We start from the raw sequence: 18,996 nt of genomic DNA on the forward strand, positions 1-18,996 counted from the left end.
CCAATTATTTTGCTTAGGTTTACAACATACAAAGCTTATTAATCACGTCATATGTAAGTTTGATAATGCCACTAACCATACATTTTTGTTAGTGATAATGCGCAAATCCTAAAAATAAAGATGACAACTCTTATTATCTATTCATATACATATATTATCGAATATATCGACTGGAAACATAATAGTGATGCCAGATGGCTACAAGGGAAAATGTAGTAGTAGGCCTAAGTCAGTTTAGGGCAATATACAATGAAATAGTTTAGTTTAGTTAGCCCGGAAACGGGGCATAGCCTCAAGGCAAAAAAAAAAAAAAAACAAAACAAATTACACATTCTTCTCAGGTAAGTATTTGTGGCGATAATGCAGATTGGTCACGTAACCTTGAATTATCAGACTGTTCAACTCCATTGCAGTTATCAATTCTGGCAGCCTACGTTTCTTAAATTTTAGCGCAAACATTAGATCATTTTCGTAAAGAACGCCGGCTAAGATAATACCTGACTTGAGACCGCGTGCAAAGCCACATTGACCGTGACCACAGGAAATGTAAGTACAGCCAAGATTGAGAAAATAATAGTTGGCTTTAGCAAAGTTGCTTAATATCTGTGACAATCACGGCCAATACTAATGGGACTTTCGCCTCCAGATATGCTGCTACCCTTCGGGATGACCCGAACTCAACTCATATATGTGCCACTTATACTGGTCGGTGCACATGAAACCACACAACAAGCAACCAAAAGCCAAAGCAAGCCACTGCTTGGCTGCCATTCGGCAAGGAAGCCGCAGTTTCAGTACGAGGGTCGTACTTAAACTGCTGCTGACTTGTGCCTACGACTCTGAAGCAAATGAGACTGAAATTACTAATTGATCAATGTAATGATAAATAAATATAAATCAATATTCCAGGGATCTCATAGTCGAGCAGCTTTCTTATTAGTTTTGCTTAAAATTAATGTGATTTTTATTTTAAATTATTTATCCATTATCAATGACTGAATTTCTGCTCTGGTGTTGTGCGATTTATGAGAACCTATGAGCACATCTATTCAAGCAGAAAGTATCAAAATATTAGGAACTAATGCAGGGAGCTAGATGTATGGCATTTTTGCCAAAAGACATATATTTAAATATTTTTTCAAATACAAAAATAAAAATATTTTTAATTAATAAGCATTTTAATATGCTACACATAGTATTTTCCAATTTAAAATGCTCATAGTAGAGAAAATCATAAACATCTTAACCAGCTTCTAAGACGAAAGTATTCCCAATTTCAAGTATCTGACAAGGCACAGAACCCCTACAGACTGCGTGCTTAATTTTGTTTTTTTTTTTTTTTACCATCTTAATAAATCGGAATATTTTCTTTTAATTCAATTCAAACAAGTCGTGAACCCTGCCTCTTGTATTGATTTGCGTTAGACGGCGAAAGCTTCTGAGCGCAACACTCAAAACAGAGTTTATTTTTAACGCCCAAAAATATATGTACATCCATATGTATGTATAAAAGTTTTGTGTATTGTGAAGTTGGTTCATAAAATTGCATACATACATACATACATACATACACAGCTTTGTTTATTGCTTAGCTTTGCAAGCTCACCCAAAGCTCTGCAGTCAGCTGTAAGGGTTGGCAGCCTCTGGCAAAGCGAAGAGAGCTTTTCTAGCACAGCAGCAGGCGCGGCCCCAGTTGCCTTGGCAAGCCTGTCGCTCGCTGCCTCTAATATTTGTTAAAGACTTGTCCAGTTGTTATTGTACGCTCGTGGCACGCTTAGCTTTGTGCTCTTTGTACGGCACGCGCTATCTGCAGTCCTAACCCTAGCTGAGCTCCTGGGTGGGCAGCAACAACATTTTCGTATTCTGTAATTGTTTACTGCCTGCCTGTCTGCCTGCCAACAACAAAAACAACAACAGCAACATCAGCAACTGAAAAATGAGGAGGAGCAGAGAGCACAACAACTGTTAAGGCACGCGAAGAAAGAGCATAAAGAAAACCGTTGGCAAAGTGCTGTTACACGAAAACAGTGTGTTTTTTTGTGTGTGTATGTGTGTACTTAGAGGAGCACAATCGACCGAGAAAAAATATTATAATAAATATTTGACGCTAAAAGAGTATAGAAAATAAATAAATAACACGATTGGCATTTGCTGTATAAGCGCGCGTGCGTGTGCGTGTGCGTGTGTGCGTGTGCAAGTGTCGTTATGCTGTCATCTATTTGCATAGCTACATGCACAGACATGCGTGAATTGTTTGCGTTTTAAAAGTTTATCGACTAACGCTGCAGTAAACACTGAAAAGGCAGTTGCTGCATCTCACAAACAACAACAACAACAAACACAAGAGAGGCAGCCAGCACAAAAGTATGCAGCGAAAAATTGCATTGTCTGTCAAGGACAAAACAAAACACCCTGCCATGTAGCGACTGGCGTCTAGTCTGCCTGTGTGCGTGCGTGCGTGCGTCCGTGCGTGTCTGTGTCTGTGTCTGTGTGTGTGCGTGTATGTGTGAGTGTGTGTGCGTGCTGTAAGCGAAAGGGTATCAAAAATCACCGAGACACGAAACTAGCTCAAGCATTCAAGAGCACCAAAAACGGAAAAACAGAATCACACGAACAACAACAACAGCAACAGCAACAGCAACGCAGCCTGCAGCTAAACAACAGAAGCAACAACAGCAACAACAACCCCAGACAGGGCAACTCGAACCACCCCAATCGACATTTGGCGCCAGTTGGACAACATCGTGGCCACCATGTGGTTTCATGCTTCAACAATGCTCCGTCTATTTCCAATACTTTTCGCTCTGCTGCGGCTGCCCGTTCAAGTAAGTTTCCTTAGCCCCCAGCACGCAGCGCCCAGTGGCTCCCCCACATAAATGTTGCAAGCTCAAATTACATTTGCCAAAATTACATAGAGGCAACACAACATCTTGGCAGATACCCTGGATTAACTGGGGTGTTTTCCTTAGATTACATATGGCACTCAAAGTGTATGCAAATAATTAAGCAATTCTTGTGCGATTCTGTTCTTCTTTACGATATTCAAATTTAAACTGAAGAAATTCTAAATATTCATAGTTGGATGTATTATGCGAGAATAATATAATCTGAATCTTTGAATAAATCCATAGCAACCCTCTTAAAGACGTGTTAACAGCTCTAGCATTTCGTATTTTACAGCTTTAAATATTTTGCGTCTCAATTTGATTTCGGGCTTACGCTCGACTGCTATACTGCTATAGTTATATTCCTTTATATTGAGATCCTTTGTTGCTGTAAAATGATTGCACATTGACATTGTTATACTGTTATATTGTTATCTTCTTATTTTTCAATGCTGTAATATTAAGACACTACAGTTAAACAGTTAACTATTTAACTTGTATATATTGTTATACTGGTAATCTGGTATACTGCTATTACACGGTTTGCTGTCCTACGGGTACACTCGTATTCTACTTATGCTTTTATACAGATATAATATTATTCTGTTATTATTTTATACAGTATATTGTGATACGATTATATTACAATGATGTTATATTGTTAGTCTGGTATACTGATATACTGTTATACTGGTGTTATGTCATGCTGTTATACTCTTATACTATTATTCCGCTATACTGTTTAACTAAAATATTCCTATACTATTATACTTTTATATTGCTATATTGTTATACGAGTATACTGTTGTGATGTTATATTGTTATACTGTTGAGCAGCTATACCGTTACACTGTTCACCTGAAATACTGTTAAATTCGCATACTGTTATACTGTTATACTGTTATTCTGTTATACTGTTATACTGTTATACTATTATACTTTTATACACATAATGTTCCCAATTATAGTCATAACAACCATATCTACTGTAGCTAGTTGTAGTTGTTGCTATGAGTTTGGAATAGAACTGCTTCTTCTTGTTTTGTTGACTTTGTTAGTTGATTGTTTTATTTTGTTTCGTTTCACCTATTGACACTGTGTGTGTCTGTCCATCTGTCTGTCTACCTGTCTGCCTGTGTAACATTTATTCAAATTGTTTGTTCCAGCAATTAATTTGTTTAAGCATACTCCTCTCGCTTATTAATATGCATAATTGTTCGTAGCGATGTCTTGACTGCATCTGATGACTCTTTGCCTTCCATTTCGTTTCGCAGGTCAAGGCGCGATTCTGCGAGGGCGGGCACATCTGTTCACTGCCCCGGGAGTGCTGCACCCAAGGCTGCTGTCCGCCGTATCAGAGCGGGCCTAGGCAGCTGCCACCTCCGTCGGAGCACGTTCTGAACCTGTTCTTTATCAGTCACTGGTTCTTTTGGTAAGTAGCAGACCATTTAGAAAATGATATATATCTAATGTGCATACATTGTGGCTGCAGTCGTCCTCCCCTGGGACGGGGGGCGCTGCACAGCGTTCAAGGTCGGGGCTGGGCCGGGGCTGATTGGCATTGTGTGGGGCCTGGCAGATACAGTCAGGCAGTATTAGTGCGAGTATGAGTATTATTATTGGCAGCAAGTTGGCCCCTGACTGAGTTGCGTCAAGTCAAGACAAGGCCTTATGCAAGTCGGGTCGGCCCCGGATCCCCAGACGAGACAGAAAGCGCCAAATGGCATTGCCAACTAATGAGACACTGGCTCTTTTCACTGTCACTGTCCCAGCCGCAGTGCCACCCATTGGGGTATGGGGGTATGGGGCATGGAGGTAGAGGGGTCTTACCCCCTTACCCCCTTCGGTTCGTTCACATAATCAAATCTCACGTCGCCAAAAAGCCAAGCGAATAGGCAGCCCATTTAGTTGGCATTCGATTACGAACGCAGCCGGCCGCAGTCTCTACTCGACTTGAGCCTGCCTGCAGTGCGTGCAGTGGGCTTCTTACATGGGCTTCTTCATACAGACACGCCAACTGCAAACGGAGCAGTAAGAGAGCCTCACACAGATTCCTATCTCTACTTATTCGCTGTCTCTCTTTTGTCTTCCTCTGCAGGTGCGTCGTGGTGGCCGTCATTTTGGCCATCCTCTGTGCCTACTCGCTATGGAAGAAGCGTCGCACACTGTGCGGCTGGGGCTTCACGGAGCATCACACTCAGTCCGAGGGCGACTCCGCCGGCTCGTGCTATGCACCGCCGCAGTACAGTCGCTGCAATTCGTTTCATCATCCGCCGCCGCCCTACACGGAGGTGAGTTGATCTGCTATTTGAACTGACTGAGCCAAGGCTGAGGACTTATCTGATTTCGACAGGTCACCTCGAAGCCGGATCTCTATCCGCTCGTCTTCACGTGCAACAACGAAAACAGCAAAGGCAACGCCGGCTCCAGCTATCTGATGGTGCAATACTTTCGCAACTATATTGTGCGTCCGGCGGGCTCGCTGAGCGCGGCCAGCACCGTAGACTCGCTCAGCTCCAGCTTCATTTGCAACATCAACGAGGCCAACACCCTGGTGCCGCCGCCCTACTCCCGTGCGGCCAGCCCCGAGCTGGGCCTGCACTACGGGGCCAACCGAGAGCCGCCGCCCAGCGGCCAGCTGGCGGCACCGCAGTACGGCCTGCCACGCTCCGCATCGCAGCTGGTGGAGCCGGAGTACCAGCCGCGCGCGCACTACGCGACCGTCGCCCTGGACAGGAATGTGGGCCTGGGCTCGGGCACGGCCCACTACAGCACGCGGCTGCACAACTCGCACAGCGGCCACTTCTCGCCCGACGAGTCGGCCATGGACTCCGCCGGGCTGGTGCATGTGGCCGGCGTGGGCGGCGGGTTCCTGCAGTCGCAGAGCGACCAGCACTTCCGCTACATGGCGAACAGTCGCAGCAGCCTCAGTGATATCTTCGTGAACAACAGCTGCGTGGCAGGCTTCGGTGCGCCGGCGGCGGGGACGGCAGCCGCAGCGGCGGCGGCGGCCAACGAGGCCGGCGGCATTGCCAGCGGCGTCGCCACGCAAGCGACGTCGCTCTGCAGCCTGGCGCTGGCAGCCGGCGGCACGCCTGTGATGTACAACAGCGGCTGCATCCAGTCGAATCCGCTGCACAGCCTCGAGAACTGCTGCCAGCTGGTGTCGGCTGTAGAGGCGGCAGCGGCGGCGGCGGCCGCGGCGCCGACCACAGGCAGCACAGTGTCGGGCGTGAGCAGCCTATCGAACATTGGCACGCCCGGCTCGCCGCCACAGGCGACCAGTCCGACGGGCGAGGTGCGCGAGATTCTGGATCAGATTAGCAAGCTGCAGGCCGACGTCAGCTACGAGCAGCTGCTGCTAGCCAAGCCGCAGCTGCCGCAAGCCGCGCTGGCCAAGCCGCTGGCGCGGCCCGCCTCCTTGCTGCACCAGCACTCCGCATCGACCCCGACCTCGACCACGCCCACAGCGGCAACGCCCAGCAGAGCCAAGAAGTTCTACGCGTCCAAGCCGCCCAACAAGGCGCTCTACATACCAATGGCCGTGGTGACGCCGCCGGCGGCCCAGCGCTGCGTGCTCAAGAGTCCCATCAGCAGCGTGGTCAGCGGCGCCAACTTCTTTGTGAATCGCGGACGGGTCGCCCGCAAGGGCTGGATCTCGCGGTCGGCACCCACAACGCCGGGCAGCGGGCTGCCGCCCAATCGGCTGGGCGACGACAGTCCCCTGCTCAACGAGCACGACGAGCAGGAGGAGGACGCCATCGACGACGAAGACCAAAGCCAAGACGATCAGCTCGAATAGACAGCAACAGCTCAAGCGTCACCTAGATGTAAGCTTTTAATCAAAACGCAGCTTAGTAGGCCGTCAAAGGACTTCAGAGTGCCAAGAAATACCAAAAGATTCAAGAAATCAACTTTGACTACTGCTAGAAGAAGATTTAAGTCTAAATCCAACGAGAGTTTCAAATAAAATCAAATTTGCTTTTAGCCACAGCTCTTAAGGGCGTAAAACATCCGATTTGGATGCCTAACTATACCTATGTATAGAGCAGTATTAGGGATATTCCCTTAGCAGTATTCGAGTTGTTTTCCTTTTAGCTTTATTTTCTTTTGCTTTTTGGTATTTTTCGGCACACTGAGAACAATGCACAATTGAGAATGGTTAATGAATCCATTTGGTTTATGTATGTATATTTAGATAGACAATTCAACAGCAACAAAATATTGGCTAATAACTGTAATTAATCTGGCTTCTGCTCTTGGTCGCCCGACGCTTCCAATGGCCGAGCGTGTTCCTACTGCACAAAGACAACAAGAACAAACATGCAACAGCAACAGCAAATACATATGTATGTATGTATGTGTATATTATTGCTGTTTCCTTTAAGTAATTAGTGTATGTATGTATGTATGTACATATGTATATGTGTGTGTGTCAGACTTAAACAAGAAAATGAACTTTTTCGATGTGCTTCAAAATGTATTGTAAATGTTTCAAGTTTTAATGTGTAAAGCTTTAGCTGTAAAGGACTTGCAAAGAGAAAATACAAATGCAAATACAAATTGTCTTTGTATATACATATATGTATGTGTATGTGTATATGTGTATTTTACATGCATATACATATATATATTTCTTTTTTAGGACTATGTGTAATGAGAACAACATACATAGATAATACTGTATGGGCGCTAAAACAAAATCACATTAATACACAAGTACATGAGGAAATGCAGAAATCAATAATTAAAAAACAAAAAAGAAAAGAAAACGCATACTTTTTTAAGTACGTGTAAAGAGAGAGGGCGAATCGCAAAGCCCAGAGAACAATGCGCTAGAATGCAGCAGTGCCTTTTGACTAAACCAAAAACAAAATGAAAGAATGACAAAAACTAAAACTAAATCAAAGAAAACTAATATTATCGCGCACAAGCCACGTATACATACATGCATATTGTATGTGGATAGTAATTAGACAGACTAGCTCATTAGAATCAAATAAAACTAATAACAGAACAACACACGGAGTTATCGAAACAAAAACTAAGTATCGATAAGTTGCGAATCCCAGCAACAGACACGACCAGTAGGCGGCTCGGCTTATAACAGAAACAAAGACCAGATGGCTATGCTAGTTAGGCTTAAGATCGAAAGCTTCTAATTTTTAGTTCAACTTCAGAAAGTGCCAAAACAAAGTACTTCCCAAACCCATTTCTTGCCGTATTGGTTCGAATGAAATCGGTTTCAGATTCGTTTACGATGCTGGAAATCACATTCAAAATCACTTTAGTTCGCTAAATTTAAACATGCCACAGAAATTCCTCTGTCTCTGGTACTAAACTTATGCTCAGCTTTCCACGCTCTCTATGAGAGAGCGAGCGAAGCCTTCCATTATATGCGATAGCCAATAAGAACGAAACGCACTGTGACTTCCTTCACACTCCCACTCACACACGCACCAACACAAACATGTATCTTCCATAAGAATCGCATGCAAAGGCAGATGCAGTGAGAGCGAGATAGTTAAGCTCTGTTCGGGCAACTCGTAAATACAGAGGCAGCGAGAGAGAGATAGCCTACCTCTGCTCAAACAACTTCTATTGAACATTTTTGCGTGTTGTTCTACAGCTGTGGAACATACTTTTGTATGTGCACAAATACATATTCAGTCAGAGCGAGATGGCACAAGCTTCAAGCTATAAAAACTGTGGAACATGCGTGCGTTCACAACTAAATTCCGATGTAATTGTAATTGTCACTCTAGCTAGCTTACCATAAACGCATACATACATATATACGTGTATTTATTATTTATAAATATGAAAAAAACGAATTGTTAAAGCTTTCTCAGACAAGAGCAGATGTACATATAAGTAAAGCATTGGAAGCAAATACTATGTAGCGGTAATACGGACAGTCGGCCATACGAACGAGCCTTGCACAAAACAAAACGAACAAAAACAATAACAAAAAATAAAAAATAAAAAAAAACAATACACTCGCTTTCACAGAGTAAAAACAATATGTTTGACTAGATCTACTACACTTAAGAGAACAACCGAAACAAAAACAACAACCGGCTTAAAATGCAAATTTTCTTTCAAATTCAATTTTAGTAAATACATATATACATATATATATATTATTTTTAGATGCAGGTCATTAATACAATAACTTTCAAGGTATTTTAGTATAAACATAAAACAAACAAGCAAGAACACAAATAAAAACAAAACCAATTTATTAAAGTCGTACATTTCAACAAGTGAGAACTGTGCAGTCGGTTACACTCGACTGCCGAATACTCTCATCACAGTGGAACAGATGCGGGAACAGGTAGGCAAATATCTTTAAGGTACATATATCGTTTCACATATAAGTCTGTAGAAAACATCGATTTGTAACAATATATCAGAGCGGCTTTACAATGTAGATCAAACTAGCTTAAACTCGGGGGTTTCTTGCAATACAATATTTTAACATAGCTCTCTTAAAATATACACACAGTTTAATACGTAACAGCTACATACGGTAAAAAAAAAAAAATACAAAATAAACAGTTATCTTCGGTTACCGAATATATCGAATTTTTAACCCTGTAGGCATTAGGTAGACTGATTCGATTTGAGACTAGTGAAAAGTTAGAGTTCGAATTTCCGATGTGAAAAAGTTAGTTCTAAAAGCTATGATAGATATTTGAATCGATCCTGAAACGATCTTAAAATGATAAAAAAAAAAAAAAAAAACTGAAAGACAGACAAAAGTAGGTAACCATACTACAGCGTCACAACGACCCCTCCGTCCAATGTGTACAGGGTATATATACATATATAGACATTTATATAAACAAGAGCTGTTGCGATCTGGACTGATCATTGCTTGACGGCCTGCGCCTGTTTCTCGCCCTGCGCAGCATCATTGGTCAGCTTCAGCTTGGCCTCGAACTCCTTCTGGACGTCGGTGTAGTAGGGGCCCAGCTCCTCGCGCACTGCTTCGTACCAGCGGGCCAGCTTATTTCGATTCTTGAAGGTATTGTAGCCAATGCTCTCTGCAAATATTATCGATATCGTTGTTATTGTTATCAAAATGGAATTGGCTCAAATGTTTTCTTACTCGGCTGGTCTATTTCGCAGATGGCACTGAGGTCCGCATACGAAATGTTCTCGCCTAGCATAAATTTACGGGAATTCAGGAACAGCTCCTCGAAGTCATTAAGCGTGTGCTCCAGCTGCTTGCTAGCTGAATTCACCTGTATCAATTATATTCAAATGTTGTATTTTAATATAAATTGTATTTGTGGAAATTCAGGGTATAATGGCTAGCTGAGAATGGAAATGTGACCGAAAGAAGGGGCGTGGCAGACCCCATTAAGTATGTATGTGCACTCCTTATCAGGACAACGAGCTGAGTCTATTCAAGCATGTATATACATATCTCATTTATCTGTTCGTACTTCCGTCGGTCCATCTATCAGTATGTTAACTCCTTTGCATTCGTATGCCATTCCTTCCGTATTGGCGCAGTCAACCCACAAATTACATATGCTCGAGACTTATAGTATTAATATAGTATATTTCTTTGTACAATACGTAATAAAAGTTTATACTTTTTTCGATAGCTCAATTCAAGCCCTTGCTATCAATAAAATCGATGACTTGGCTAAGCTTTTAAGGCATAAAAACTACAGGTTTTAGTTGACTCTTCAGGCTCTTCAAATAAATACCTAGATATACATAAATATGTATATATGGGAATTAAGAAACTGGAATAGCAAGACAGCCTGATATCCTTATCGGATATTTTCTATTTGTCTTATCTGTATGATTCTAAATTTCTCAATTTCGACAACTGACTCTAAATATACTTTAGATTACTGAAAGTTCGAACAGTATGTACTTAAAGTCAACGTTAAGTTCATTTCTTTAGCAGCTGCAGGACTGCTAAGGATTCCAGGTAACTAATAAAAACTAGTTTTAGAACTGCAATAAAATCAAAGATTTGTGTTTACTTTCAATATATAAATTGATGTCTGGCATGTTTACGAAGAGTCAAGATCGGATCGGTGGGTTCTGGTTTAATGAACTGAATATCCTACGCATATCCATATGTCATATGGACTATATCTATAGTATATAATCTATATGTTTGTCGTTTATAGTCTACATAATCTACATACAGTATAGTGAAATATTTTCGCACTTACCGCATTATCGGAGGGTCGAGTTTTCTGGAGGTAGGGCACCAGCCACTTTTGCTGGAAGTAGTCGGTGCACGCCACATCCATGTTGGTCTGCTGCCAGGCGAGATACTCGTCGACACGACTGCGGCCCAGGTGACGGTGCGGATACCAGTGCTCGGGCACGAGCTTCTCGCGCGCCAGATGACGGAAGATGGCCACGCTCTCGGACAGTTGATAGCCGTGATCGGTGATCGCGGGCAGCTTGCGGAACCGATTGACTTTGTCCCGAAACTCGCCCGTTAAGTGCTCACCTGAGGAAGAGGATGATTCAATAGATCACAGTCTATTATTGAACAATGTCTAACGCTGAGTCATAGGTCATGAGATCTTAAAGCTCACTATGAATATCTGAACCTCAAGCAATGTCTAATGCTGACACCTAAGTTAGTTCAAACTAACGAAGTTAGTTCATTTGAAGAATATATACATATCATATTTATATATAGATATTTTTTAACAGCTCTGTTTTTACCGTTTCGGGCATCGATCAGTCTAACGCGCAGAGACATGCAATGCGACCATTAATCTGTTCAAGGCAGTCTGCTCTATGGACAAACGTGAGCTGGCCAGATCTCGGCTGCAGCTTGGCCGGGCTCAATGCACTGGCTCGGGGCCAGTGGCCAGTCGTCCAACTGCACGCTTACACTATTGAGCAAAAGTCGTTTGCATTTCGATTTCGTACGCTCCAAAGTCCACTCAGGCGCAAGTTTTGCTGCACTCGCCGCTGCGCCAACTGGCGGAAGCCACTGAGCTAATCCGCAATTTGCATACAGCCGGTGCGGATACATGCATATGCATGCATCTATAGATCGGGAAGTTCGAGATAGCTGACAACAGCGATAAATCTAATATAGAAATGCATCTACATATGCATGTATACACCCTGCTTTATATGTATGTATGTATGTATGTATGTACATGTGTGTATGTCTCAGCTCTAATATTTCACTTAACAAGTCAACAGCTTTCAGCCTTGACCAAGTCAATAGCTTTAACTGCGGCTTCTGCTATGTTTGGCGTGTTTTTCGCCAAGACGAAAACAAAAAACACTGCGCAACATAGTTACGGTTATGGTAAGAGTTATGACATGCCTATTATAATTTCCTGATAGTAATGAATATTTCCATTAACAAATTCGTTGGACAAATTTCAGTTTATATTTTCGGTAAACACAACTGTACTTTCTGCTCCTTTGCTAGCCCTCCATTCCAATGATCGATTATTATTTGTTTGCTGATAACGATACTCAATTGGCGTACAGAATAATCGAAATCGATTTGCTAATCAATTTTCAAACTGTGCATGTTTGGTATTTATACAACCAAATGTGGGCGTGGCATATCATTAAAAGAGAAATATTTTGTAGTCACTCTGACAACATACAAATTGATATTAGCTCTATCAGTCGTACTCTAGAATATGCTCTACGTATAATCAAGAAAAAGCTCAACTTTATTGCTTATCAATTTAAAAGAGATTGCAAAAAAAAAAAAAAAAAAAACAACAAGCGAAGCAAAAATGTAATATCTATTATAAGAGCTATAACTCAAAGGGTCTAACATACATCTACCCGCTTTTCATCAAGCAATTTTGCTAAACAGTGTAAACAGCACGCGCCCGCTAATAAACAAACACATTTGATTCTCTTCTGCCCTCTTTGTATACCCTGTACCCCAGCTGCACGATGTAAATATGGGCTTTAGAGTCGGAATGTTCATATCCAAGCATCAGATCCAAGCCAGAAAATGTAAGAAATGTTTATTATGAAAAGATTCCATGCAAATTAGGCTTAATGCCAACTACAGGGTATATTCTAGTCGAAGACGGCTTTGCTTGAGCGGCCAAACTTGTTTTCTTGTTTATCATTTAAATATTTTTTCAAATATTGCTGATTCTATTCTCATTCCCCGACCACAAAGCAAACCTTGCAGCTGCGTGCGAAAAGTGTATTTTAGATCCATGATTCGACCATATTAACACAGATATTACCGATATCTATACATACATACATACGTACATTAATATCGACTGCGCAAAAAGGTAATTACTGCAAAATTAAACTAAAACAATTATCTATTATATTATCTATTATATAGGCATTAGGGTATCCATACGAGTCATGCATGTATTTTGCCGATCCGACCATATAGATAGTGAATATATATTGTAGTATATGGTGATACGAACTGTAAGACATCTTCGACCCCATTAAGCTCATACTAGCTACACACATATATACCTATATCTGCGTATACATTTGTTAGTCGGCACTAGATTCTTTATCAGTATCAGGCGACGAGTCATCATAGACTTGTCATTCCTTGCATGTTCTTAACAAAGCTTATCAACATCGGATAACTATGACATAGGAACAAATTCATTTGTTTTCCTTTTGACTTATCAAAATAAAAATATCTCATTAATTTCGGAGTCCTACATATACTTATATCATGTTTATTAAATTGAATTGATGATCAACAATCTAATTCAATGACTAAGGTAAATTAAATTTGAATGTTTTTATTTATTTATTTTCTGTTGTTGTTATTTATAATGGTTTTCGGGAACTGTACCTTAATAAATATGTAGGTACTTGTAAAATAATTGAAATGTCACGTTTTAGCGTTTGTGAAAAACAGAAATTACATCAAATATTTTGAAGTACTGCGGATCTGATTTCTAATTATATTTCTAATAACAATAATAATAATAATAATAATATATATAAAATGCTTTATATAATTGAATATAAAACATAGTTTATGTTTGATGTATTCCAAATCACATTTCTAATTGTATATATACTTGTGGAATATAATTTATATAAAATAGAATTTAAAACGGTTTATAATCAATTTAATATTACACTTGAATATGTTTTATATATTTGTACAAAAACCCGAATTTATATTAAATTTTTTAAAGTATATCAAATCAAATTTCGAATTATGTTTTTAACAACTAAAATAATAAGTCTGATTAAAAAAAAAAAAAATGTCTTTAATTTTTTTTTTTATTATTATACCCTGAACCCATTGAAAATGGGAAATCAGGGTATAATGGTTTTGTGAAAAAGTATGTAACGGGCAGAAGGAGGCGTGGTAGACCCCACAAAGTATATATTTTCTTGATCAGCGTGACGAGCTGAGTCGATATAGCCCTGTCCGTCTGTCCGTCCGTCCGTCCGTCCGTATGAGTGCGTCGATCTCAGAAGTTATAAGAGCTAGAGAGCTGAAATTTGGCATGCATACTCGTGTGTACCATACGCAGTACGAGTTTGCTTTATTTTTTCGATAAATCGTCCGATAACTTTTTTATCGAGAATAATCGAAAAATTGATTTTGTTTTTTTAGCCTAATTTGAACATTTTTAAACCTGGAGTCTTCAAATTTGTGTTGTATATAAAGTTAATCGATATAAAGATTTTGTAATTTACAGATTTTGGATACCACGCCCCCTTCTCCCCCAATTTGTAAAAAACGCATTTCAAGTACTAGAGACTTGTGCTTTGGAATGTACACACATATTTACCATATGATTACACTCTAAAACTTTCATTAAGATCGTATGTCTACAAAAGAAATTATTTAACAAATAAATTCTCATATTATTGCCCACACTGCAGCGCAGCCCAAGCGCAGTCGCTGCTTACTGCACAGTTAGCAGAGCGCAGGCTTATGCGTGCGTGTGGATGCATCTGTATGTATGTGTGCATAAAAGAAGTGCAGAATGATTAGAATATCAGCTTAGAGGGTTCAGGGTATCTCCTAGTCGAGCAGTCTCGACTAGAGTCTTCTTACTTGTTATTATCTCATTATTAATATTATAATATGTAGTGTGTATTTCAATAATTTTATAGAAACCTATCTATCAGGCATTAACATACATATTTATTTAAACACGTATTGCACTTTCCCCTTCGATAACTTGATTAGCTGAATTTTAAACAAGTGGAAAATTTTTGGAAACGCTCAAAAAAAATTTTTGTATTTGAAAGAGATAGAAATAGACTTAAGTGCATGCATATATACATGCAATACATACATGTATGCATCTGCATAAGTGTGTAGTTGTTTGAACTGTATTTGTGTGTGTATGAGTGTGTGTGTGTGTGAATGTGGAAACAACCTTTGGGCTTCTGCGCGAGCTTTTGAGCACGTACTCAACTTACCTTTGACCATTGATATGGGTATCGCCTCGAATGGAATCTTGGATGCCTCCAATAGTATGTAAAGTGATCGGCTAGCCTGATTAAGAAAATCGAAATAGAACTTTACCGGCGTCATTGTTGTTATTGTTGCCTTTCGTTCTACGATTTCTTTGCGTCTAAGATTCGATTTTTAGTTTGATTGTTTTCACTAAAGCGCGTCCACCAAGAAGGTCAATTTCAATTTCAATTTCAAATGCGAATAATCAAAACAACTTAATTCGGAGCGGAACACAAGAACGAACAAGCGCCTAATGACTGACTAACTGACTAACTGACTGACTGACTGACTAACTGTCTATCTGACTAGTGTGTGTGCGCAGCAGGGGCAGCAGATGGTCAATCGCTCTAACTGCCGTTTTTGGACTGAGCTCAAAGCGTCGGCGAATGCGACATTTTAAACGCGTCGCAGCGCATTGGCCGTAGCAGCAAAGAAGTCAGCGCCAACGGCAACGCCAGCGTCGCTGCATTCACCAAAGCGCTACCGCGGCGTGCGGGCTACGCCTGCGCTGCCAACGGCCGCATTCAAATGTGTGTGAGTGTCGCTGCGCATGTATTGAGAGAGGCAGCAGTGGAGCTATTGAATGAACACATGCGTGGCGCAGTCGCTGAGGCGCAGTCGTGTCTCTCTCTGTGAATGTGTGTGTGTGTGTGTATAGCTGTAAAGCACGAAAAAGAAGAGAAGCCGGTCGTCGCTTGCTTGCTTTGCCTGCTTTCTATGCCCTGCACGCAGAAAGTCGCAAAGCGGGTATGCCTGAGTATGATTGCTAGCAGCTGACTTGTGTAATACAAAAAGTTTTATTAAAAGCTGATTTCCAGAGCATTTACATTGCACTTTAACAAATAACAAAAAAACTCTAGTTTATCTATTAACTTTATAGCACCTCCTGCCCCATATATGTGTGTGTGCTTGTTGGGCAGACAGGGTATCTTGCAGTCGTATTTGACAGTCGAGACCACTTTTACTTGTTTGTTTTCGTTTGGCATTTTGTTGTGTTCGCTGCTGTTGTTTTCTGTTTCTGTTTTATTATTAATTGTTGTTGTTGTTGTTGGTGGTGGTGGTGGTGTTGTGGTTGAAGCTTTTTTTTACAATTTATGTACTTGTCTTGATTTTGCGGCGCAGTTAATATACGGGCTGTGCACCCTACGCCGATTGACGGCCAGCATGATTGACAGTCATACACAGACTGCAGAAAAAGGTGTGGTGCGCACAAATGTCGTCATATGCACATACACGCACATACATGCATGCACAACTGTGTGTGTATGTAATATAAATGGGCTTAGGAAAGTGAGTGTTATGACACAATCACAAAAAAAAAGCTCGATTGCAACAATATTTACTATTATATTATACATGTATTATTAATTGTTATTTTATAATTACACTCATTTTCTCACCACATTTAGATTTGCATTTTCATTCTCAATTATTTGTCAATTTCTTAATTAGTTAAATTTAATCAACTCTCAATTAGTTTGCCTCACATACAAAACACACGATCGCGCGCTGATTAGAATTGGTGACATCACAACTAATTATTATATTTCATTATTGTTTCATTATCAGATGGCGCACTTAAATCTCACAGCAATGGACAGCATTTTGTAGCGTGATTTGATTTTTAATGGCTAAGCGGAGGATTGCACGTTTATACATACATACATACATACAAACATACATAAGATCGGTACAAAATGCGATTAAGAGAGAATATTTGTTTTGAATCTGAATACTAGATAAATATAATATTGCATGTACATATATGTATATACAAGCATACATACATATACATATAAAACTTGCTTTCCCTACAGATCGCAACAAAACTGTTCACAGCTATACAAACCTATTAAAGGTCAGAATTTGAAAGTCATTCTAAAATATTTTCGACTGACTAAATCGAATAGCTTGATTGACATTGTGTATGTGTACATATGGGTGTATGTGTGTGCTCTGGTGTGAGTAAAATGCGACAAACAACGTTGATATGTACTTATACCCTGTATACTTTGAAGTAAAAAACTTGCATATGAAATTGAAACACGATTGAACGGCTAATGGAGCTAATGCTAATAATGTTTGTTACTTAATATTAGTTGAAAAATAGCTGGTCAATAATAATAATGTTTTTCAAGATCTACGTAATAAAGAATTGGGAAAGTTTTCAAAATAACGAAGAGCTCTTAAAAGTGCAACATATACTTTGTTAGCAACCTAGTAAAAAGTGCAGAGTATTTGCTAGTCTAACATGCATCGCATTGTTGTCATTTTGGTCCGATCTTCGGCTATCTACGATAAGACTTTGCACTTGGCACAAACTGCCATTGGCAGGCGATTTCTTCTGCTTTACCCAGTTCTTCAATTAATGCGTTATCATTTTTCAGCGATTTGCACTTGCAAATGCCTCAATATTCGTGTGTATACATACATATGTATACATAAGTACCTACGTATATATGTATGTCTTATTTGTTATTATTTTAAAACGTTTGTGTATTCATTTGCTGCTCGTTATCTTGTTTACCAATAACCAAACACAATTTAAACAAAAACCTTAACAGCAGACAATAAAGGTAAGCTGAAGTCTCTTCGGCTGATAACGGGACAAGAGGCAGCAGAAATGCATGCACGCACACACACACACGTGCGCACTGAAATGAACTCATGCATATACATACATACAAACATATGTACATAGAGGCGACAAAAACATAACGGCTCACGGCAAGAGAAACAAGTAAGAAAGCTCTAGTCGAGACTGCTCGCTAGGAGATACCCTGAACCCTCTAATCTGATATTCTAATCATTCTGCACTTCTTTTATGCACACATACATACACATGCATCCACACGCACGCATAAGCCTGCGCTCTGCTAACTGCGCAGTAAGCAGCGACTGCGGTTGGGCTGCGCTGCAGTGTGGGCAATATTATGAGAATTTATTTGTCGAATAATTTCTTTTGTAGACATACGATCTCAATGAAACTTTCAAAATGTAATCATATGGTAAATATGTATGTACATTCCAAAGCACAAGTCTCTAGTACTTGAAATGCGATTTACGATTTGGGGGAGAAGGGGGCGTGGTATCCAAAATCTGTAAATTACAAAATCTTTGTATCGATTAACTTTATATACAACGCAAATTTGAAGTCTCCAGGTCTAAAAATGTTCAAATTAGGCTAAAAAAAACAAAATCAATTTTTCGATTATTCTCGATAAAAAAGTTATCGGACGATTTATCGAAAAAATAAAGCAAACTCGTACTGCGTATGGTACACACGAGTATGCATGCCAAATTTCAGCTCTCTAGCTCTCATAACTTCTGAGATCGACGCACTCATACGGACGGACGGACGGACGGACAGACGGACAGGGCTATATCGACTCAGCTCGTCACGCTGATCAAGAATATATATACTTTGTGGGGTCTGCCACGCCTCCTTCTACCCGTTACATAGTTTTTCACAAAACCATTATACCCTGATTTCCCATTTTCAATGGGTTCAGGGTATAAAAAGAAGTTGCACAAACATACAGACATATGCACATACATTATAGTAATAGTCCAATTGAAGTAATTCGTAGCTAACATACATATTTACATCAATATAAATGTCATATGTATGTATATACATATATGTATTAATTAGTTTTGGTA

The 18,996-nt window shown here is 40.3% G+C and overlaps 2 protein-coding genes across 3 annotated transcripts; one reads left to right on the forward strand and one right to left on the reverse strand.

The window, feature by feature from the left end:
* The first annotated feature begins 1,685 nt into the window (after window positions 1–1,685).
* Window positions 1,686–9,443, forward strand: LOC108619079 (uncharacterized). Of its 2 annotated transcripts, XM_018015390.2 has the most exons (4): window positions 1,686–2,825; window positions 4,160–4,317; window positions 4,984–5,176; window positions 5,239–9,443. In XM_018015390.2, exons 1-4 carry the CDS (start codon window positions 2,754–2,756, stop codon window positions 6,685–6,687), a joined length of 1,872 nt encoding a protein of 623 aa, XP_017870879.2. In that variant the 5' UTR covers window positions 1,686–2,753; the 3' UTR covers window positions 6,688–9,443. The 2 variants fall into 2 exon arrangements, with proteins under 2 accessions (XP_017870879.2, XP_089329613.1); XM_089473487.1 differs by lacking the exons at window positions 1,686–2,825; window positions 4,160–4,317 and adding an exon at window positions 4,381–4,916.
* Window positions 9,111–15,721, reverse strand: GstT4 (Glutathione S transferase T4). The gene is made up of 4 exons (XM_018015387.2): window positions 15,297–15,721; window positions 11,090–11,376; window positions 10,000–10,135; window positions 9,111–9,934 (listed from the first exon to the last, which is right to left on the reverse strand). Exons 1-4 carry the CDS (start codon window positions 15,409–15,411, stop codon window positions 9,759–9,761), a joined length of 714 nt encoding a protein of 237 aa, XP_017870876.1. The 5' UTR covers window positions 15,412–15,721; the 3' UTR covers window positions 9,111–9,758.
* Between the last annotated feature and the right edge of the window lie 3,275 nt (window positions 15,722–18,996).

This window comes from Drosophila arizonae, chromosome X (assembly GCF_054131065.1).
Source record: "Drosophila arizonae isolate 15081-1271.41 chromosome X, UAZ_ARI_1.0, whole genome shotgun sequence".
In the NCBI taxonomy this organism is placed as follows: domain Eukaryota; kingdom Metazoa; phylum Arthropoda; class Insecta; order Diptera; family Drosophilidae; genus Drosophila; species Drosophila arizonae.

What these genes read in the sequence shown, in the direction of transcription:
- LOC108619079 (XM_018015390.2), top strand. Translation starts at nt 2,754, where the DNA reads ATGTGGTTTCATGCTTCAACAATGCTCCGTCTATTTCCAATACTTTTC. An exon ending in TGCTGCGGCTGCCCGTTCAA is followed by an intron (nt 2,826 to 4,159) that starts GTAAGTTTCCTT and finishes TTCGTTTCGCAG; the next exon opens with GTCAAGGCGCGATTCTGCGA. An exon ending in ATCAGTCACTGGTTCTTTTG is followed by an intron (nt 4,318 to 4,983) that starts GTAAGTAGCAGA and finishes CTTCCTCTGCAG; the next exon opens with GTGCGTCGTGGTGGCCGTCA.
- GstT4 (XM_018015387.2), bottom strand. Translation starts at nt 15,411, where the DNA reads ATGACGCCGGTAAAGTTCTATTTCGATTTTCTTAATCAGGCTAGCCGA. An exon ending in ACCCATATCAATGGTCAAAG is followed by an intron (nt 11,377 to 15,296) that starts GTAAGTTGAGTA and finishes CCTCTTCCTCAG; the next exon opens with GTGAGCACTTAACGGGCGAG. An exon ending in CTGCGAAATAGACCAGCCGA is followed by an intron (nt 9,935 to 9,999) that starts GTAAGAAAACAT and finishes TAATATTTGCAG; the next exon opens with AGAGCATTGGCTACAATACC.